Below are 24,491 nucleotides of genomic sequence, written 5' to 3'. Positions count from 1 at the left end.
AAGCCACGCTTAAGCTGTAGCCCTACTGTATTATTCATTGTACGGTTGTATTGCTATTACGTTTCTGCTGTACATTGTGTAAAGGCAATGAAGAAAAAATATTTTGTTAGTCACTGATGTTCATGTATATGTAGGGTGCCTATGCCTCCAATAATATGTATATATACATATGCATTTATGTTCATGTACAATGATGATACAGGAATCAATAAATCAAATCAATACCTTAAAAACGGGAATTTCTGGATGCGAGAAGAGTTGCGAAGCTAGAACTTCATTTAGCTTTATCACCTGAACAATTCATGTGAGGTTCAAAACGCACTGTTAAAGTATTTCGAATGTCCGGTAATCACCCTCAATAAAGTTGTTGGGATACGAGCAGTCTGCAATTTCGTTTGAAGTAGTTTGAAAATGAAAGCATATATCGATTTCATTCAATTTAAGATTAATTTTCAAGTTAGGTTTCAGATCTTGCTCTCTTGTGTTGGTGTCAACTCATATGGATATACATATTTAAGCGTACTTAGGTATTCATATATCATATGTACATTATATATATACATATATATATATATATACCTGCGTGCTTATTTTACTTGTGTTTTCTGAACATGTTTGTGTTGAATGTAACTAAAAACTAAAAGTCAGTTAGAGGCAAGTCATTTTTCAATTACACAGTTTACCTGTGTTATCAAAGGCCATAAACAGTACACAGTAAGAGCGGATGATAACGAGTGACTTACGAATGAAGTAATGTTTAAGAGTTATATATATGTATAAGGTATAAGCAATTTATGAATTCGAAAACTTAACTTTTTTCATTGTTTTGAACAATCTGTTGCGAAAGCGAAATTAAAAAGACTTATAATGGTCTACAAAGATCGTTAATTTTTTTAAGGATAACTTTCCACAAAAATTCCCTATCCTAAATAAAGAATGGATGTCTCATCTGTTAAAAAAGAGGGAACGATGAGTGTGACCCGTTTAAGAGATATTTCCATCAAATTTTGAAACGTTGCGACATGAGCACAGGGCAAAGAATCAAAGGTAGGTTGGAATTCTACACCATCATGACCATATTTTTTTAATCGTTGTAAAGCAAATGAACGCAACGAAGATGATCCAAGATTATTTTCATAAAATTTCATACAATTTCATCGGTTCCTGCATTATCATTGTACATATACATATTTGTGGTAGTGTGTTGATATTAGATACCTATGTATACATTGCTTATTACCTTATAAAGTTATGGGACATTGAAAGATGAAAATTTTACTGTTTGATGTTGGATGGTAACTGGTATGGTCCTGTTTTGTTGAGTGTGGGTTACATGTATTATTCAATGATTTGCGTAAGAATACGTGTGTACGAATAAATCTGTGGTATTATTCTTTACTTACTTCATCATGTTTTCAGAAGAAATATACTGTTTTAAAGGTCCTCTGGTAATTCGCACAACAAAGGGTAGACACAATAACTGATTAATGGGCTAGTCTTTTTTCTTTTTTCGTGCAACTTCTCTTGCGTTTATTGAATATCGAAAGGTCTCACACGAGATTTGATAACTCAACACTGAAGTATCATAACTGCTACATATAACACTTAGAACAGATAAGCAGTCCATGAGTTGATAACCGTAGGAAAAAAAAAAGATTTATCATTGTACTCATGGCTATAGTTTGTCTGCGAGATGATAACCAAATTACCACATAGTGGTTACTTGTAACATACTTGACTCTGTATCTGGCACTCAATAATAGAGTAGATGCAATAAGCAAATATTATCGGAATACATTATGCGAGTACATAGTTAAAAAAAACAAAACGACACTTCATAAAAATACATTGTCCACATGAAATTTACAAAATATCACTTGTAAACAGTTAAAGAGAGCTTTCAATCATCTCATTCCTCGTAAGTCATTGCACGTAAATGATACGCATTTGATGATCATCAACATCGTATGTTCCAATATGCGTATACAGAGCGACAATTTAAGGATATTGCTCCACAGGAGTAATAGACAAACATTCCACCACACAGCGACTGATTATTAGTATCAGGTATTAGAAGATAACAATAAATATTTCAGTTTTCTTACTAGAACAGGTTAAATCTGTATCAAGGTTTTAGAATCTACTTCCATACTACTAGATCAGAAAATGATCAAAATGACATCCCGCCGTTTAATATATCGGCTTCTTCACCAGTAATAACAGACTACCAAAATGCAAAATACCAAGGCGCAGAAACTGTACGTCCGAGCTCAATGTTTGTTTTGCTTGTTTGTTTGTTGTTGTTGTTGTTCTATTGTTTTTGTTTTTTGTCTGGCTGCTAGAAACTGATGAATTAATCCAATTTATCAATATCACGGTGTTGACGTTAGGATGCTCAGCAAAACAGTTGTTTTGGATATATAAATCTTCCAGGCGAATGGAAAGCAAAGTATGTGTGAATACTTTATAATATTACGAATACAATACAACTCAAAGAATAAATACATTAAATAGTGAATACGGGGAAAGCGATGTCCATTAAAAAAAAAAAAGAAAAATCATTCCTAGACGCGCCTCGTGCGCATACAGGCACATGACACGGGGACTTGAAGGGTCTTCTGCTCATATCTGAAGTGGCCATCCACACACTGTGTCTTCTGAAGGACTTTCATGTTGTACATTACAGGTTGACATCGAAGGTTGGGATCCACTTTGTTTGTGTAAGGGTCCAGACATGCAGAACACTTTCACTGAGCCATAGTGATCGCCATTGGGATACGATCAGCATCGAAACATTCCACGTAGGTCCATGGACACGAAGTGTCTTGGTTCACGATCTCAGGACTTCCAGGGTTTGGTTTCACTCCTACGGGACAGTCTGGCGAGCTGGAGAGCCCATCGAACGGACAACCTGGCGTATCGGTCAAGCCCATGTCACCGGTTGAGAGGTTAAAGCTTTGTACGGCGAATGCTGCCGCTTTAGGATAGAACAAGTTTGCGTTTATCTTTCGTCGATGGGAATCAGCTGCATCTATTGGCCGACATGTCTGAGAGGTGCTCGGGACTGGTGACGATAAGGTGGTTTGGAAGATGGCTGCAACTATCGACGTAAGTAGAAACAGGATCTGATGAGACAAAGCAACAAGGAGATAAATAATTGATAAGTTTATACTCACATGATGAAAAAAGGGAATTCTCCCACCAATTGCTTTTTTAGGGAGAAGATAATTATATTAAGCAGAAATTAACTGAAAAACTATCAACATCCACAGTACAAAAAGAGTTAAATGTTGCATTATTCAATTAAGTAAAATTATGTAATTATGATAAACACATTTCTTCTTCTTTTTTATCACACAAGGCTTTTGCAAAATTACATCAGAATAGAATGTCCTGGTAAACACTTGATAAACTGAAAGAACCGAGTAGAAAAGAGCTTTAATTGCAACACACTCTTTTCTTGGTTTTCACTGGCTAAAAAGTGCACTCAGACAGTCAAATCTATTGCAATGCGGATTACCGTCGCAAAGAAACCATTTCGTAATGCAGTACAGCACAAAGACATACAAATTGATACAGTTTTACACGAAATGCAAAGAGGCACTAAGACTCACATTCATTTTGTTATTGATGTCTTTTCGTTTCTACCTGTGGATTTTCTATTGCAAGGTTTTCGAAAAATTTCGAATGTAGGTAGACGTCGATGTATCTTTCCTGGCGAGAAATGCTCTATGTAACTCACTGGATATCCTCACACGCAGGCTTAAGATAGTGGAGAAAACACCACACGGACAATATACCACCGGCTTACCGGATAGAGATTATGTCACCTGTACGAACATGGAACGTGTTTTCATATTTACTTCCTAGTTCCTTCCCTGTACATTCCATGACTACCATTGGGGCTTCTTCAACCCATGTCTACCGTCTGCGCACCCTGTTCAAATATGAAACTAATCCATAGGCCAGGAAATTCTCTGGAGATGTTGGTATAAATGCATATTATGTGTATACACCCAGAAATAATCTTCTTAAAAGTATAGACTGGCAAACATTCGCTGTTTACACAGTCTACATATAGGTGCATTCACATTCCTTTTTTTCCCCTTATTTTCAATTTGGACCCTTTTTTATGGCCTAATCCGTAGTTCAACATAATAAATTATTACCAAGAGATATTCACTGCAACAGTTCTAGAAACGCTATTGAAATAAGGTGATTTGGCAACATAATTACTCTCCACTCTAAATAAAGTGAAATAATAATGATTGTTCATTTGTGACCCTGCACCTCAAAACAAACAAAAAGTCGCCAGACATGAATTTTTAGTTAAGACCATATTCTGAAAGAGCACACTTTAAGCTTTAAAATGATGTATAACTCTAATCAAATGGACTCTCTTAACCTATTTAAATATTGGAAAGAAAGCACACACTCTGGAAAAGTGTGAACTGAGAAAAGAGGCTCTGAAGTACAGTGTCTATTCAAGCGCTTAATCTTTACAAACCGTGCTGGAAAGTGTGAACTGAGAAAAGAGGCTCTGAAGTACAGTGTCTATTCAAGCGCTTAATCTTTACAAACCGTGCTGGCTGTGCGATGAATGGGACAAAAAACAGGAAGTAAACCACCAGAGTAACAACAATGAAGAGATTATCAGATTAAAGTGAAATTAAGCATGCCTCAATAACACATTCTGTCCATAATTAATGCCAACTTTCAAAGCAGTAGCACTATCCTTTCAAAAGTTATTAGAGTTGAAAGTGAAGAGTGTGGACAAGGTTTTTCAGAAATGAAAAAGGGGTTCTAAAGACACACCTAATCACACTATTCTACCAAAAATGTTCGAGATAAACTGCTAAAAAACACACTTTCCTGCCCGTTTTATGATACCAAATTTTAGCATAATGTAAAAGAAGACCCGCTCTTTCAGAAAGTATGAAAAAGTCAAGTTCGGCTAGGTTGACCCATTTCACTTATTTTCAGTCATCACGCAAAATCAGTGTGTGCGACTTTATGTTCGTTTTGAGGTGCACTGTCACATTTTTGTTTTTGTTTTAGAAAGAGAGAGAGAGAGAGAGAAAGAAAAATACGCATTTAAAATACCTTTGAGAAAAAAAAAATAAAGTCCCGGTATGGTCTAGTCATCCCAAAACATTCCAGACAGGCCTTTGTCACCTTTTTTATGCTCCAGTCATCCCAAAACATGCCAGACAGGCTTTTTGTCACTTTTTTTTTTATGATCCAGTCATCCCAAAACATACCAGACAGACCTTTTGTCACCTATTTATGACCCAGTCATCCCAAAATATACCGAACCGGCTTTTTGTCACCTATTTCTGCTCCAGTGGTCCCAAAGCAGTACCAGACAGGCAGCTAAGATGCCAAACGCTTGGCTTAGGAAAGTCCACAGTAGTAAGCGAAAGCTTGCAGCTACAATAGCTCTGACGGTTAGCTGGATCAATTTAAGCTTTTAATTCATGTCGTGTGATATTATTATGGTGCCAGTGATGTGCTTTACAACATTCCTTAGCACTTCCAAGAATCACATAAAAACTAAATGGTATGGAACAATTCCGTTTGGTAACACCTTGTGGAATTAAACAAAATCTTTTGCCTTGATTATAAAAACTAAAAGACTCAAGAATGCTCTATTTTTAAGGCTTGCTTTCTGTTCCATAATGTAAATGAAGATTACCAATGAAAAAGAGTATTATATATATATATATATATATATATATATATATATATTATTTTGCAAAATATACACTATCACTATAATATTGGTCCAGATGAGTTTAGACGTGATGGAACACCTACAAACGTTCAGCAGAAAAAGACAATACGGAAAATTAGACGCCCTCAGTAGAATTTTGACGTATCGTATTGACTATTATATTTTGACCCGACCAATCACAAGCTGTAAGCCCACTTATGTTAAACTGTTCTTGCGTCACAAAGCACCTCAGCATGATTTTGTACGCTTAGTGTGTGATAAGACAGAGAGAGCTATCATTGCTCTGTAATCCTGCATAGTGAACAATTTGCCAATTTATTGCTTCGCTTTCCTCAAATTCCTTTGTGAGTGCATATTATCATCATTATTAATCTTGGTGCGAGTACAGGTAAGCTTGCCCTTCGGCCTCATAATCGTACGATCATCCCAGTGTCATATTTGTACCTGTGTTCCCAATGTTACCGTGTTTTTTGCTTCGTAAATTTGACATCAACTACTACTTTTCCAGGTCTATGTTCGTGTTGCTTAGAGTATAGGACTGTGCTATTTGATATAGCATAAAAGGGATGGTATAATATTGGTGGAGATGAGGATTGGGCTTTAAACCTTTTGTGAGATAGCAAGAAACCACTTTTGAAATAATACAGAGCATACCATTCTGAGAGGAAATCCAATTTTATTGATAGATTTACCACCTGACATAAGTATGCCAGGTGGTAAAAAAGTATTGATAGGAGAAATTTACAAGCCTCCAAACTGTAATCATTCTGACTTCATCTCAACCTTAGAAATTATTTTAGATTCGCCCTATCTCCACAACAAACACGTGTACATAATGGGAGATTAGTCTTTAACTTAGACTTACTTGATTATGGTAAGCCACAAACACGTGATTTTTTTTTTATACTATGGTATCATCCTCTTTCACTCCTTGTATCACCAAACCCACAAGATTATTTGGAGCCTCCGCAACACTGATCGATAACATATTTTCAAACAGCCATGATTATGATGATCAATGTATCGCTATTACCGACATATCAGATCATTTTTCCGTTATAGTTTCTTCCATTTCTACTATACCTGAGTCGCATAAACAAAAGGTCTGTAAAAATTTATCGCAATCACGAGTGTTCTCCGATCATAATATCCAGCTGTTCAAACAAAGTTTTCCGAAATTGATTGGAATGAGGTTTTAAACTCCACTGATCCGAATGACGCGTACGACAGATTTATGAATATTTTGGTACCTTTGTATCACTTGCATTTCCCTTTAAGAAATCAAAGAGGAAACTACAAAACAGTTCCGCGCTCACCCTGGATAACAAAAGCTTTACTTAGATCCATAAACAGAAAAAATACTTTATTTTACAGATATAAATCACGTAATACAGCTTTGAATAAATCAAAGTACATTAAATATCGGAATACTCTTACGTCGCTGTTGCGTAAAGCAAAAAAAAAAAAAAAAAGATTATTTTTGTTCTTTGTTTGAACAACACAAGTCAGATGCAAAATCTACCTGGCATGTAATAAATAGCGTTATTCATAAACGTGTAAATAAGGGTATTATTGATAATATCCTTTGTGAAGGGAAAAATTTTACAGATGATGTGGAAATTGCGAAAGCATTCAACTCTTTTTTGTTAATATTGGTCCGAATCTGGCCCGCAATATTTCATCTGTACACAGACCCATTCATTCTTACCTACTAAATTCCAATCCACAGTCTTTATTTTTTCTTCCAGTGCTTGAAACAGAGGTCTTAGATATTGTCAATTCTTTAGCCCCAGAGTACCGGTCATGATGGGATTTCTAATCACCTCATGAAATGTATTTTAAACGAAATACTATTACCATTAGTTCACATTTTGAATTTATCTTTATTAACTGGTACTGTGCCCATTAAAATGAAATTTGCTAAAGTTATTCCAATCTATAAGAAAGGCAGAGAGAATGAGTTAGGAAATTATCGACCAATATCGCTTCTTTCATCCTTTTCTAAATTACTTGAGAAGGTGATTTATAATCGTTTAATCAAATTTGTAAACGAATGTGATATTTTAGCTGATAATCAATTCGGGTTCCGGAAAAAACATGCAACCACCCATGCTATATTACTACTGGTTGAGAAAGTTGTAAGAGCTATAGACACAAAGTCGCATACAGTCGGTTTGTTTCTGGACTACTCCAAGGCCTTTGACACAATAGATCACGAAATTCTTTTGTATTTGAAACTAAATCATTACGGTATTCGTGGAAAGGCCTTGGAGTGGTTCAGAAGTTATCTTACAGGTCGAACTTAATTTGTTTCCGTAAATAATCATGAATCTGATATAAACTCGATTTGTTGTGGTGTTCCACAGGGCTCCCTCTTAGGTCCTCTGTTATTCATTTTATACATCAATGACTCCCGGAACTCATCCTCTCTGCTGTCTTTTCTTCTGTTTGCAGATGATACAAGTCTCTTTTATTCTCGCTCAGATCCTTATGTTTTGCTCGATTCTTTGAATAATGAACTTAAGTTGGTGTTTGAGTGGATTCAGGCAAATAAATTGTCACTTAACATAAATAAGACCAATTATATGGTTTTCAGTAACACAATAAAATCTCTTCCAGGTTTAGTTTTAATGAACAGTTTACAGTTAAATCAAATAGATTCAACAATTTTTTTTTTAGGTATTTATATTGACAGTAACCTTTCATGGAAGGTACATGTTGATTTTTTATGTAAATTGTTGTGCAAGAATGTTGGAATTATTCACAAACTGAAATATCTCTTCCCAAAGCCAATATTGCATTCTCTTTATACAACTTTGTTATTACCTTGAATTACGGAATATTAGCCTGGGGGAATTGCTCAAAGACTAAAATTGATTCGTTATTTTTGGTTCAGAAAAAGGCCTTGCGAATTATAAATCGAGCACAATTTTTTGATCACACTGATGAATTGTTTTTTTCAAGTAAATTGTTAAAAATTTCTGATTGGTATTGATATCATGTTGGAATTTTCATGTATAAGTTGAATACTGGTGACCTTCCTAGTATTTTTTCCTCGTATCCGGGCAATTACCCCCGGAGGGCAATTACCCCCGGCCAAATACTGGTTAGTGGTAAGGTAAGAGTAAAGATTAGGGTTAGGGTTAGGTTTAGGGTTAGGAGTTTGGGTTAGGGTTAGGGTTAGGGTTTAGGGTTAGGAGTTTGGGTTAGGGTTAGGTTCAGGATTAGGATTAGGATTTGGGCCAGGGGAAGGGTGCGGGGTAATTGCCCAGGGGGTAATTGCCCTAGACCCTGTTTTCCTCAATGTTTGTGAAAAACAGTGACATTCATACTTGTTCTACAAGACAAGTGAATCCTATCATTTTGCCCCTGTTCGTACAGTTTTAGCCCTTAAGAAAATTACATCGACCGGCCCATCTTTTTGGAATGAGTTAGATTCGGTACGGTTGCACTCAAGTTCTTTAAGCTCCTTTAAGAAAAATCTCAAAGCCAAGTTTCTGAAATCGTATGTTTAATTATTTTGCCGTAATCACTTGAATTTTTTATTTTTTTTTTTTGCATATACTCAAATGATGCCTTGCTCGGATAACTTCATTAGTTTGATCAACTTGCTACTTTTCTTAGCATTTATACCATTAGTTGATCATAAACATTATAAACTGTACCTTGTACATTCCGTAAACATTGTAATATTCTCGATATTTTGAATTTTTCATGTTACCTCACTTCTGACATTAATATACTGTACTAAAACCTATGTTATATTTTTGGAGCCCACATCCTACAAGCTTTGCTTTTTAGTGGGTTCCTCATATTACACGCCAATTATATGTCCTTACATTTGTGCATTATTGGTTCAAACTGACCATTGTGTGAGAAACATTTCTGCTTCAAATCAAATGGAATATAAAACTTGTATGAAATGTGGAATATGGAACATGAAAAAAAAAAAAAATCGGCTTTGGAATGGCTGAGACATCAAAAAGGTGTGTCCCACCTTTTATTAGGATTGCTCTGTTTTGGATATCTCAGTCATTTCAAAACCAATTTCTATCAAATAAACGCCGAATCCCTACTGGAACAAAATGCTCTTTCATGTTTTAGAGGAGATTTCTCATTATCTAACACAAAAAAAAAAAAAGATGGTAGAAACCTAAAGTCAGGTCTAAAAAAAAAAGAACTATAGGATCCCTTTAATCTACACTCAAAAGCTCTTCTGTGTTTTTCTTATTCGATAACTGAAGTATGAGTAATTATTGTGTCCTGTTTTTTTTTTTTTTTTTTTTTTTGTAACAAGAATATAATCAGCCATAACAAGATACCTGGCACAAATTAAACTTATTTGCAAGAAAAACTTTAGACTTCAACAAAAGTGGTAGAACATGCAGCACGCCCATATTGTGCCGTTGAAGGTCCTACTCAGTCAACCGGCAGGCCTCCGAAAAGACGCTTATTTTATTTTCAGCGCGGTCGCGGTGACCTTCATATGACGTCTCGAACCGAAGAAAACATCCCCTTTTCAAACTGCGATATCTCCATGACTAATCAATGCTTTTCAACAATTTCTTTTGCATCTTTATGTTTAAGGACAAAATGTACTAGACATGTAAAAATACAAATTTTCCTCACTCAGAAAAATATAGTAAATGGAGGATAAAAGTGAGATCAAAATCACAAGATCAAAAATTGAGAAAGGACTGTATATTTCAATATCATTTGCTTCTGAGCCCACTAAAATCATACATCATTCGAAGCGAAATTTATCTAGGTTTTCAGAAATACCACTATTTTTTAACCATTGCTTGTAGAAGGGTCAGGATCCAGCAAAATAGCATCCATGTACACATCCAAAAATGCTCAAAACTTGGCGAAGTCGCAGACGACCTTAGTTAGCCAATCACAACCCCGCGCTGTGACATCATTGGCATGGCGATTCTGCTGAATGAACGAGGGCAACTCGAAGCTCTCCAAAAACGCTAGAATCGCTTCAAATTCTGTTCATTGTTGCTTTTTTGTGTAACAATTATCAGAATGATATTTTCTGTCTTTTTTTTTTCTTATATCACTGTCGTAAATGAGAGAAAATGACTCACGTCCACAAAAACTTACATCAGTCCCACATATTGAAAATTGTGCTGTTCAGTTGCACTACCAGGGGGCCATACCTACTGTATAGCTCGGCCTTGGTCGTGTGATCGTGTATATCACGACTTGTTGACAAGATACAAGTGTGTGTTGCCATGTAATTGTTGTTTTGATATATCTAGTTAAAATGGGTATCTGATTCTACACAAAAATTAACAGTGGCCAAGATAAAACTTACAGGTTATAAACCCTGTCAGACTTTTATACTTTTTGTGAATGAATCGTTTCTTATGAGTTATATGGTACCGGTATGCAGAGTCGGTGGGGGAATGGTTAGCATCTTCAGGGAATTTACCGACACATCTGCACAAGAAACATATCAAATTCGGTAGAAGCATGCATATCTCACACACACACACACACACACACACACAAGGGTAACTAATTGTCCTGTAATCGAGTTAATGACGACTACCGTAGTTGAGAAAATACTGAACAAGCATAGCTGTGCTATTCAATGTGTTGATTAAACAAGTTTTCTTCAAATTACACATGTATATAGGAACTGTATTCTGGTTATAATTATTTGTTTGTCTTGAATTTTGACAAGCTTCTTTTTTTGATAGTTGTGATTCTTTGTTATATTGCTTGTTGAATTGTTATTTATTAATAGGCTTCTAAATTTCAACCGCTGATTAGAAAAAAAAAATCTATGTAGATCATTTCATTGAGATTATACTTAAATAAAAATGTGTGACTGTAAATATACACAGCTTTAAATGGGCAAAATATAATCACATCCTTGTCACACTTTATACAATGTACATTTGTGAATAATATCATTTGATGGTACATGTACAGTTTATGAAGGGATAAGCCTATACCAGGTAGTGCTGGCGGTGAGGTGGTCAAAGTCTTCAGGGAATTTATCAACATACAAACTGATATTCTCATTCTGCATTGGAGACATGCAACACACTTTTTTCCCCAAAAGAAACATGCTCATATAAAACACAAGAAGCAAGTCCTTCCAATCATCACAAAATAACATAGAGACAGCACACATGAATCCCAACATAACTTATGTTTAATAATATATAATATATGTGAAAACAAAATCACATACATTGTGCCAATAACTGCTTCTCTTTCAGAAAAAAAAAAATAGAATGCAAATACAATGCACCAAAATACTGTATGCACTTATCATTTTGCTTAATCATGCAACACATAGAAAACTAACAGTTTTTCAAAATCGGTAAACTTTTGTAATGAAATCTTGATAATGTTAATTGCATTTTTAGGAAGCTCAATGTGCATTGTACATGTACATATTATATCTAACTTTACTGAAACGGACTTCCGGCTTATATTTTGTACATTATACAGGCATACCTGTGGGTGCCTATAGAATCTTCTCGAACATAGCAAATGATTAAAAGCAAGAATGTTTATTTTTACAATGGCTTAAACAGGAAAAGTGTAACAAACACATACTTTCTTTCACTGTCTCACATTCCGTTACTGTGTCAGCATCCGTCTCCAGATGAAATATACAGTTGTACTCATACGGGATGTAAACCCCTTGAAGGGGTTGGGTGGCTGAGTTGGAAATCGGGAGGCTTTAGAAGAGGGGCCATCCTTCTTCACCGGCCACTCTTACGTTTTTTCCATTTTTGTTTGTTTGTTAGTTTGCGATTTTGTTTTAAGTTTCTTCTTTCACGCTACCTAAAGGTTGCCTTTTCATGAACAGCCTTTGTATTTGCTGTAATGAACAAAGTAAAATTTTACACAAGTTGATGCAAGAGCAGTTGAACAATTTGGTTGCAATGTATTATCATATGTACCGGTAAATCCGGGTATCTATCGTGCAAACAATCACAGCCCAACCTGGCAAGAATTCCACTCAAAAGGATTTTTGTTGTTGGGTACTTTTCACGTGCTAAGTTATATAACTTCTGAGAAGAATGTCTATCAATATTCCGCACACTTGACGAAAGGCTGTTTGTACCTACATACACGTAAAAGTGCTGCATCACCTCCACTAGTGTCAATGTCACACAGTTCAATCTTTTCCACTAAATAAGAGATTTTTTGCTCCAGGGTAACAAATACTTGTGCATCATTCCGATCCAGTTCCAGATTCTGTACCATTGAAACACCATAGATGTGAACCTTCAGCCATCTATAAAAGAAATGCAGAAAAGGAAAGAAAATAAACATTATGACTGCACTGTTAAACATCAAAGAAACTCAAGAAAAATATTTTCAAAAAAAAAATGTTTCAATGAATCTATAAATGCTATACAAGCAAAGATAAAGAACAAATTTTATATTTCAGGAAAAGATTTTAATGAATTTCATAGTTTTAAATTCCAGTGCAAATGATTGGACCCCTCCCCCCCCCCAAAAAAAAAACAAACAAAAACAAAAACAAAAACAAAAACAAAAACAGAAAAGACAGAAAGAGAGAGATAAATTCTCACAGGATTTTGCTCAATACCCGCCAACACACACACACAACAAATGTCAGAATTATTACCCTTTCGTTTAGTGAGTATCATTCAGGAAAATGATGGGGGGGGGGGGTTGACACCCCCGTTCCCCACTGTTATGCTAATGGTACCAGCCATCTTCAAGTGCTATGGACATTAATGTTGACATGCAAAAACAAACAAAACCCTACAAAAGTATAATTATTTTATTTCATTATTTAAGGACATCTCCTTACAGTCCTATAGACTTTCTTTTACATACAGTGTGCGTACAAATTGTACATAGGACATTAAAAGATGAACAACACTACTTGTGAAGATCAGGGTGAAAACCCCAGGTGGAGTAGTACACTATACAGCGTTATACATATTATATCTTCATATGACAACCCAGACTACTGCAAGAATCTTCAGAACTGGAGTCTGAAGGAGGGACTTAAATCTGCAGAAGAAAAAAAGGAGGAAAAAAAGAAAGATCAGAACATGAATTTACTTACTCAGTCATTTTGCTTGAAGGAGCTATCCCACAGTGGAGTTTCTGCATTTCTGGGAACCGACTCAGTAAGTGGAATGTGCTACATGATGAAGTTCGAAGCCAGGAACTTTCCTTGAATGTCCAGTATTTTGACTGCAAGGAATTCAGAAAGAAGATGTTAAACAATCAAAATACAATGTATGATAGATTCCAGTTACCATGGTTACTGATCTATTCTCTAATAGTTATATAAATGTACAATGATAGCCTAAAGCTTCGAATTGACGGGTAAATATAGACACCCTAAAATTTTTTAACGCGGACATACTTGTAGTTAGCCTAATTGAAAACCAAGGTCTACAAGTACACATTAGCCTGAACAGATGCAATGCGACAACAGTGTACAGCTGTTTGTACATCACAACCAGTGTACAGCCAGGAAAATAAAACAAAAATTAATTTGATGAAAAATAAACTCTGAAAACTGTCAATCAATGTGCTACATTTGTACATGTAGACCCAGCCGTGTGCCTTTACTACAGTTGTACATTCAGTTCTTCTTCTTCTTCTTCTTCTTCTTCTTCTATATGTGGTATATATCACTTTGTAAAAGTTAACGTAAAACAATTTTTGTTTGTTGCGATTGGGATGAAACTATCATTTGGTGAGGTACCAAAAAAAGTTAGACCGACAGTATCTGTCTCTTCACGACAGACTTCTTATCTTACATTGGGACATGTATGGTCAGCTGTACCTGTCCCAATGACAGTGATGAATGTCAGTAATTTATTAAGAATCCCACAGTGAAGAGACGGATACCGATGGTCTAACTCTAAGAAAATGTTACGCCAAGGATCGTACAATTTTTATGATTGAACCACATGTAATTCACGATTAATAACTCTTGGTACTACTACTAGTACTACTACTTTATTTTGCTTGATCATGATTCATGGATAATTATAGCACTGTAAGAAATATCACATGTGGGTGGGTAGATCTTGTACAACTGTAGATCAAACTTCATAGAAAGGCATGCGCGATGCGCAGATTAATAGTATGAAATAAACAGACAGACCAAAAACTTTTTTAAAAGTTACCATTTGCATTCTTTATCTTACCGGACTTCCACAAATTTAAACATTTAACTAGGCCCCCTAGCCCTACATAAACTTGATGGGTTTTATAATAAGACTCAACCTACTAAATTTACAACTTTTTTTTTTTTATAAGATCTATCTACTGACCATGCTGACTGTTGTATTCAACAAGCCTTAGATCTGTATATTTCATGCAAGTCAGAAACAAACATGCACGAATTACGAGTGCAACCTACAAATTGTAGGTTACTGTCACCAGTTACACTTACAGCTAATCTACAAGTGTGTAGAACTTCCGTTCTACGGTGTTTAGACTTTTCATAGACAACTGACAGTGTGTTATCTACACTGACTTTAAGCTAAGATAGTTACAGCTGTATTAGATTTAATAATCCCCCATGGTTCTTTATGTACGGGACTACAGTCGCACAGAATGCACTGCGTCGCACAACTAAAAAATAACGATAAAGTGACGTAATACGGACACGTACCGTAGAGTAACAGTGGAAGCCGGTTTCAGAGTCCGCGTCGTTTCACAAAATTTCCGTCACTTTGAAGACAAATAGCGAAAATGTTTTATTTTTGAGCCCAAACGAGACTGCTATGAAAATGTTCGCTAGAGTTTTGGCTTTCCAACGATGCAATTGGTGTTACCGTCCAATTTGTAGAAGGGTCAGGATCCAGCAAAGTCTGACACCTTACAAAATGCAGAAAAAAAAGAAAGCCAGTTTTCTTCCTCACATAAATTGTTTTAGTTTTGATAATATTTTTTTAAAAAAAAGATGTGCATATTCTGTAAGGTATTATTTCAATATTTGTCTTAAAATAATGCAAGCAGTGTACTTCTAGAAGACATCAGCAATTGATCTCGCAAAGCCTGTTGCCTTCTCTCATAATCTCGTGCACCGAAATCTGCACGCGAGACTTCGCGAGACGAAAAATAAAATGTTCACGTTTTGCACAGTGCGAGCGAACGCTGCCGGTAGACTGTACTGATTCAGTAGTTTGTAAAAGATCACCTTGTCTATCAGTGCTCTGTGAGCAATGAATGGCAAGTTCCATTATTATGTGGTAGCATTACGATATAATATCCTTAAACATTTCGTTTTTTGGTGAACATAAGATAATAATGAGTAAATGTCAGGAACATGCAAACTTATTTCGGGTAACATTTCTATATACCCATAGAGTGTCCACTGCCATACACGCTATCAATTTTCTAATAGAATAGTTAAATATCTAGATATCTAAGATTTCTTTTTAAAAAGTGATTTTTTTTTTTTAAATGCCCGATTAGAATCAGTGGCAGAAAGACTGATGTGAACATCAAGATCTTGTTATGCTTTCTCTTCTTTTTTCCCTTACATTAAACAAACTTCAATTCTGAACAATGACATTATCATCATCATTTTTTTTTAATCTAGAACAGAGTTAATGACTTTTTTTATTAAAATTTTTATACCATTTATGATAGTATTTCATGGTTGCTACAGTCGAAGAAAGTATGACGGACTCCTTAAAAGACCCGGGGATGTCGGTCGATGACAAGGTCGCCATCGTTGGCATCGGATGTCGATTCGCCGATAGCATTAACAATGTCTACAAGTTCTGGGATGTGTTTACCAAGGGTCTGGACTGCACAACATTTATCCCTTCCGATTCCTCTGACGAAGTGTCCTACGTTTCCCCTAGTGAAAAGTGTCGCTGGAAGATGCACAACTGTGATGGATACCTCAGAAAGGATCCAGAATACTTTGATAGAGAATTCTTCAAAATATCTCCATGTATCGTATTTTTAAAGGTACATAGTGATACGTTTTCTCCGTTATATTATGGCAAATTGACATTAGGAGGTATTTCTGCCAGTTTTTGCAACAAACAAAAATAATTTCTTTACTTTACCAATGCAATGCAAACTTAACTATAGAACCTGCGTGTCAAATCGCATTGTACATATGTGACCCTGCATCACAAAACGCACAGAAAGTCATCAGACATAAAATTTTAGTTAAGAGCATAATCTAAAAGAGCAGACGTTACGCTTTATAATGATGTATAACTCAAATCAAACGGACTCTCCTAACCTATTGAAATATTGGAAAGAAAACACACACTCAGGAAAAGTGTGAACTGAGAAAAGAGGCTCTGAATTGTGTCTATTCAAGCGCTAAATCTTTACCAAGCCGCGCTGGCTGTGCAACGAATGGGACAAAAAACAACAACAACAACAACAACAACAACAACAACAACAAAAACCAGGATGTAAACCGCCAGAGTAACAACAATGAAGGGATTATCAGATTAAGCTGAAATTGAGCGTGCCTTATTCAGACATTCTGTTCATAATTGATGCTAACTTTCAGTAGCATCATCCTTTCAAAAGATATTAGAGTTGAAAGTGAAGTGTTTGTACAAGGTTTTTAAGAAATGAAAAGGGGACGATAAAAACACACCTAATCATACTATTCTACCAAAAAAAAAAAAATGTTCAAGATAAACTGCTAAAAAACACACTTTCCTGCCCGTTTTGTGATCCCAAATTTTAGCATAATGTAGAAGAAGACTTGCTCTTTCTGAAAATATGAAAAAGTCAAGATCGGTTAGGTTGCCCCCGGGGCAGCCCATTTCACCTATTTCCAGTCCTCACACAAAATCAGTGTGTGCGACTTTTTGTTCGTTTTGTGGTGCACGGTCACATATAGCAAGTATATGATATACTGCATGTTCTTTTTTTTTTTCTCAGAAGAGGCAAACAAAACGGACCCCCTGGTCCGGATCCTTCTCGAAGTGGTGTGGGAATCCCTTCAAGATGCAGGAATACCAGCCCAGTCGGTACGTGGATCGAGCACCGGGGTGTATATGGGCGTGGCACCGAGTGAGATCAGCCTCCTTGTTGGAGTTCCTATGAACGACGTCAATCTGTACACCAAAAATGGCGTTAATTCATATATGGTATCAAATAGAATATCGTACGAGTACGACTTTCATGGACCTAGCTCAACGGTGAACAAGACGTGCTCGTCATCTCTGGATGCAATTCTTCTTGCATGTAAGGCACTGAGGAAAGGCGAGTGTAACATAGCTGTGGCAGGTGGAGCAAGCATTTTCTCTCAGGGCGACGTTGTCTCCCGTGAAGAGAAAGGCAAAACATCTGATGACTCGGCCCGCTGTCGTGGGGAAGGTGTAGGGGTTGTTGTTCTCAAGCCATTGAAACGGGCCATTGAGGATGGAGACAGGGTTTACGCGGTCATTCGGGGAGGAGCATTCTCTAACGACGGTCGAACGTCTGAAATCTGTCATTCTGGTTATGAAGCACAGATTGCCCTCCTCAGAAAGGCCTGCTATGATGCCAAAGTCAACCCTGAAGACGTAGCGTTCCTTGGCGTGCACGGTGCCGGTAGTTGTGTCGGGGACGCATCAGGCGCCATTGCTATTGGTGAAGCTTTGGGATTCAGACGTCGGCCAGATCAAAATCCGCTCTTCCTTGGATCCTTAAAGACAAATTTTGGCCATGCTGATGCAGCAGCTGGTGTAGCTGGTGTAATCAAGGCTGCACTAAGCTTGCAACACAGAAAGATTTCAAAGCAAGTACAGTTCAGTACAGGGAATGAGAACGTCGACCTTTCAAACTTGAACCTGTGTGTTTCAACCGAAATTACTAAATGGCCAAGTGGGGCCAAGCAATTGATTGGTTGCAGTTCATTTGGTTTCGATGGTGTCAATGCTCACATAGTTCTGGAAGGTTTTGAACCTCCGAAGAGACAAACACAACTTCTTAATGGGAAAGTCACGGAGAAACCTTCCGTTCTGTTCCTATCGGCAGCAAGCAGGGACGCACTCGCTCAATACCTCCTGAAGTGGGAAACCTTCATGTCAGAAGTAATAAAAGATGACGACATTCTGCACAAAAACGCAATGTACACTGCAGGTGTACGGTCCAGCCATCTCGACCATCGCGTGTGTATCATCGTAAGATCCCCACGTGATGCAAAGAACCAAATCAGACTTAAACTCCAACAAGATGTCAAAGCCACCACTACTGTCATAGAGGGCCAGGCAAGGGATACGAAAAGTCCAGTCCGTCGCTTGGTCTTCGTCTACCCCGGGATGGGCTCCCAGTGGTGGGGAATGGCTCGTCGACTTATGGCAGAGGAACCGAAATTCCGCAGTGTCATACAGGTATTCTCATATCATCAGATTTATTCTTTCTGTCTTTTTCGTCTTATCTCTACGAACTTGTTTCCATTGACGAAGTTGAATGCGCCTTGAATTCTGTTGTTATCTTGTCATAAAGATTACCAGTTTGTCTTCTATAAAACGTATTATATATGTTATATGTATATATTATTTACAAGTGATATCATGAGAAAAGGAGAAAAAAAAGTGCGTAGCTTTGACATCATTTTTCCTCTCACTGTTCCTCCTCTTCAGAAAAGTGTAAGAGTTATATATATATATATTTTTTTTTTTTTTTGATTTCTTTCCGATGATAGAACGTTGACAAAATACTTACAAAATGTGGAGCAACGTGGTCACTGGTACACCTCCTGACGGCTGAAAATGACCATGAGAAAATAAATCAAACAGGTCAGTGTGAATAAAAATCTTAAGAGTTGGAGTTGGTCAATTGTGAGTCTCTAAAGCAATGTTATTGTTCCTCAATTTCATATAATCAGGTAAAATCCAAAAAAAAAAAAATAAAATTGTATCGCTTTTATTCATTTTAAGGCTCATTCAGCCTTCTTATGACAATTCAGCCTTCTGTTAATGACACAATACTACAGTGGTGTTGGGTTCATTCATACCTACACCAAATAATGATTTAGAAGACGATGGAATATGAATTCGTATTCATTTTGCTGCTGAAAATCAAATCAAATCAAAATTAATTACATGAAAGTGACAATTTAGAAAAAAAAGATAACCAAATGGCAAAGGAGCAATACAAAAGTGCAGCTTATACTACGCACATAACGAAACCTTTGTAAAACATTTTAGATGCATAATAATACAGGAAAGTCAGTACATAGGATTCAATAAGGAAGCATGAGACCATCACCATAGCATGGCTTGACTGGGCTGATGGCCTCATTGGGAATATATCTCAGGTTTGCCTCTGACGGAAAGTAGTTTTATTTGTTTGATATTGCAATATCACTCATTAGAGGGAAAAGGGAGATGTGAGTAAGTGCTGTGCGTGTGCAGTAATAGGTGCGTTGAATATATAACTAGATTAAAATATACTTGGTGTTTCTTGTTTCTTGTGGGTATGTAAAACAAGCAAAGTAACAAGAGATGGGGCGTGGAAACGATCAGTTGACTTAGGCACACCGAATAACTAAGCTGCTGCTTCTGCTTACCTTTAAAACGTTTTCAGATGTTGCACAACCATCCCTCTTTGCTGTCCAAGTTGGGTTGACTGAATACTACCGCTGTCGGGGAATCTGCCCTGATGCAGTCGTGGGGCAGAGCGTCGGGGAAGTAGCCGCAGCTCATGCTGCCGGGCACTTGACTCTTGATGATGCTGTTCGTCTCATCTACATTAGGGGGTGTGAGCTGAATAAGACATATGGCATTGGTACGATGGTAGCCATATTGCATGACGTTGAAGACATCGAAACACGCCTGAAGAACAGCCGATACGATAGTGGAATCGATGTAGCAGCAATTAACAGCCCGACAGAAATAGTCTTGGCAGGAGGTTATAAGGCACTAGATGAATTCACAGCGAATCTTCGAGAACAGGGAATAAAGTGTAAGATGCTCAACGTCAACAACGGTTTCCACAGCTTCCAACAAGAACAGATACGCGAGTCCCTGTTGTCGAAATTAAAGTTTCTAAAATTCTCTGAAGGGAAACACATTACCAACATGACACCGAAGGTTCCCCTTGTTTCAGCGGTCGCAGGCAATTACTCCGATTGCAGAGAAACCAACAGTGCTACGTATTGGTGGAAGAACGTTCGACAGGGAGTGAAATTCATGGCTGCCATTCAGACACTTCTGCAAGATGGATTCAACTTCTTCCTGCAAATCGGTCCTCATCCAGTTTTATCTCCCGTCATTAAGGAAGTGGCTACAACATCAGCGGTTTGCATTAATGACGTAGTAGTGACAGGATCCTTGCAACGATCGTCTGATACCAATACATTCTCAGATGATGTGTTCAACCTTCTAAGGTCAGTCGCAAGGCTACATGTCGAGGGCCATCAGATCGGACATGATAAACTCTTCCAAGAAGGCCCATACGAAGTTGTTTCGCTCCCTACATATCCATGGAAACACGCAATGTAATCGAAAGCAAATAAGCTGTTCTGCTTTCGCTTTCAAAATCAGTCATTGCTCGGAAAACACCTGGACGATTGAAAGGTTAAAGGGTATCCATGAATACATGCAATGTGCTCGCCAACGACGGATATGCGTATGGCAGATGAAGAGGATAGGTAATATATTTTCTCCAGAAATTAATATCAAGTCGACAGCAGAACGTCTGATATATATGTATTCCCATTTTGATCGAGTCACAGAATTTAGTGCAACTTTGGAGTGGGAGGGGCATTCCGTACTAAACGACATCATTCAAATTGAAGAGGCAGCAAAAAAAAAAAAAAAAAAAAATCTGCAATCACAGCCACAACAGTCGAGTCTTTTTCTGAATCCACTGTCGAAAAACAAACACAAAAACAGGTATAAGCAGTAACTTTATTTCAGGACGAGTTCTCCCAAATAAATGTGTGGATTGTAAAGGGTGAATTGAATGAATGCAGGAATATCATTTCAATAGTTCTGAATATTCTAATGTTTCAAAGTTGCCACCGATGGTTGAGGGGACTTCTACATTAAAACATGATGGCACATAAGATACTGTGCGTATCAAAAAAAAAAAGGTAATCCAACTTTGTATGGCTACAATTTCATAATTGTCAGCTCTGTAGAGTGCAAAGTTAATTCTGTGAAAAGAAAAACTCTTCCTCTTTCCATTAATACCTAATTATGTCTACAAATGTCAAGCATGACTCAGCACATGAACTTTAAAGACAACAATGACGAATTGCACTTTTTCAAGTTATCGTGAAGGAACAATGCATGTCTCACTGAATGGATGGAATTTGTCATTGAAGTGGTCAAATTAACAGGCCAGCCTACATGACAGCAGGTTTGTGTTGAAGGGCTTCCTCTAACCTTTTATGGTCATAACCTTCATCATGGCCACCGTTGTTGATAATTTGGTCACTCCCACAAAGGCTAACCCGTTATCCATTTTCTTTCTTCATATTCAAGACACGATTTGTTGCAGCGAGCTATGTGTTGAATATGAACAGAGAAAAATGGACAGTGTTAGCTTGTCTTGTGGAAATGACCGTGTTATCGGGCAGGTGGCCATCTTAAAGGTTATGGACCGTAAAGTATTAGAAGAAACCCTAAACACAAACCCTAAACACAAATTGCATTCATACAGGCTGGCCTGTTTATTTTGTAACTTTCATTGACAGATCTCATCCATTCAGAGAAACATTCATTGTTCCTTCGTGTGACACTCAAACTTGAAAAAGTGCAATTTGTCATTGATGTCTTTAAAGTTCATGTGCTAAGTCATGTGTGACACTTGTCCAGATAATTAGGTATCAATGGAAAGAAGAAAAGTTCTTCTTTCCTTATAACTAACATTGTCCTCTCCAAATCTATTAGTTATGAAATGGTAGCCCTCCAAAGTTGGATTACTTTTTTTTTTCTTTTTGATATGCTGTGTATAAAGATAATATGAAAAGAATTTCAATTTCTGCAGGAATTTCTTTGTCACTGACATAATAAGGGTACCATTTCCTCTGCTATGTTTTTCTTCGTTTGTGACATCACAAACTGCTGTAGTCAGTCAGTGCAGTAATGCAATGTCTCTTAGATGTCTGGAGGAGAGAGATCAGTCCAACAGCCTACATACAGTAGCTGATGTTTCGTGGACAGCACATGCAAAATATTTTCTGCTTCCCTGCGTGTGCTGAGGAGTAATTCTTATCTTAGTCTATAAAAGTAAAAAAAAAAAAAAAAAAAAAAAAAAAAACTAAAAAATGTTCGAAAATTACAAGAAAGCGACCCTCATTCTACTATCAATATATTATACAATCTTGTGTATTCATTTGCACTGTATGTGACATAATTCGTGTCCAATAGACCGGTTTACTAATGTATGCACAGATCTTTAATTTTGCACACGGCCGCAACCTCGGGCAAACAAAGGATGCGAGCCTGCAACGTCGGCTGCTGCAGCAGTCCCCGACACGTCCCCACATGTAGACTTACGTGTATGTTGTGTACAATGTGCGATGCATCAACTTCGACTTTACCTCCTGGCATTTCGTGTGGCTGTAAATCAATTCCCAACCTTAGATGAGGGAAAATTCTGCTGTGATCAAACGCAATTTGGAATATATTTTCGATTTTATTGAATTTCAGCTACGATTTTGTCTTCAGTAGTTCTGAAAATTGGGGGAAAACACTGCTGCTACGGAACATACAACAGTATGACCGCATCACTTCAAACTTCAATGATTTAAAGCATTATGATTGATTGTGAAATCTAAACTAGACAACGAATCTCTCATAATCGATATGTTTCCAAGGATATTTCTAAAAAGTTAGACTCAGACTGATTAGACTTCATGAAATAGAATGACGATTTTGACCTATTTTTCTATTAACAATAACAGTAAAGGAGGCCTAGCCCTATATAGACTAGATCTAGATCTAGACTCTAGAGTAGATCTAGACGTAGACCTAAAATTAAAAACAAAAACAATGATAGACCTAACCTAGCTGACATTCGCAGTAGGCAACATTCATTTCCCCCGTTGGCTTATTCAGCACGACCCAGGTCTGGTACGTTGGTTTGTTTAGGTATGTCCGGTCGGTCTAACCTCACTAAGGAAAACACGAAAAGGGCTCGTGTCCGAAACCTCATTGAACTTTGTCAGGCTTGAAACATTCCCATCCGCGAAAAGACGGTAGTCCTCAAATGACTTGTATCCCTTTAGCTTTTCCAGTCATAGTCAGTCCAATTGATGATCAGGTAGTTGAACACGTCAAAGAGTCCAAAATCTGAAATACCCTCGAAGTTGGATGTAGGCCTAAACCCAGCGAGCTTGTTAGGATCGGAGAACGAGCAGCCTACCAGACCGAGCTTCTCCTGCAGTGACCGGCCGGTGTCCGCCCGGGAGAGGTCGGGATCGATGGGCAAATCCAAATCGGCTACGGCAGTTGCACTAGTTTGATGACTCGTTTCTCCTTGTTGTAGCCGCTTGTGCTCACACCTATATCCCTCAAATACTCAGTTAATTCCTTAACTGTCCAATTCTTCCATGGCTTGCTCGAACTTTGGCTAGAACTTGAAGCTGACGCCATCTCAAAGCAAGATTATAGCAAACAAAAGTTGTCGATTATCCACAGCGAGTAATGATCGTAGACAATACACGGGTGAATGCAAAAAACAGTGTGGCGCGCGCGTCCGCGCTTATTTCGCTTGCCCCACTTAGTTACAATCACTAGGGTCGCGTGGGGTTGACGTCATTATGCATATCATTAGTAAACCGGTCTATTAGACAAGATAA

At 37.3% G+C, this 24,491-nt stretch overlaps 1 protein-coding gene, 1 long non-coding RNA gene and 1 pseudogene across 2 annotated transcripts; 1 reads left to right on the top strand and 2 right to left on the bottom strand.

Annotated features, from left to right (window-relative positions):
- Positions 1–1,650: 1,650 nt before the first annotated feature.
- On the bottom strand, positions 1,651–20,490 carry LOC140233975 (uncharacterized; annotated as a pseudogene).
- Positions 12,082–15,518, bottom strand: LOC140234494 (uncharacterized). Its single transcript, XR_011901628.1, has 3 exons — positions 15,381–15,518; positions 13,812–13,942; positions 12,082–13,004 (listed from the first exon to the last, which is right to left on the bottom strand). It is a non-coding gene; the product is annotated as an uncharacterized lncRNA (long non-coding RNA).
- Positions 16,394–19,330, top strand: LOC140234388 (phenolphthiocerol/phthiocerol polyketide synthase subunit A-like). The gene is given in 3 exon segments (XM_072314439.1): positions 16,394–16,673; positions 17,633–19,007; positions 19,321–19,330. Coding segments are annotated over 3 exon segments (1,665 nt in total).
- Positions 20,491–24,491: the final 4,001 nt, after the last annotated feature.

The sequence above is a fragment of the Diadema setosum genome, chromosome 10 (assembly GCF_964275005.1).
Source record: "Diadema setosum chromosome 10, eeDiaSeto1, whole genome shotgun sequence".
NCBI classification, from domain to species: domain Eukaryota; kingdom Metazoa; phylum Echinodermata; class Echinoidea; order Diadematoida; family Diadematidae; genus Diadema; species Diadema setosum.
Note: the sequence above shows the minus strand (reverse complement) of the source record. Positions and strands in the feature narration are given on the sequence as shown.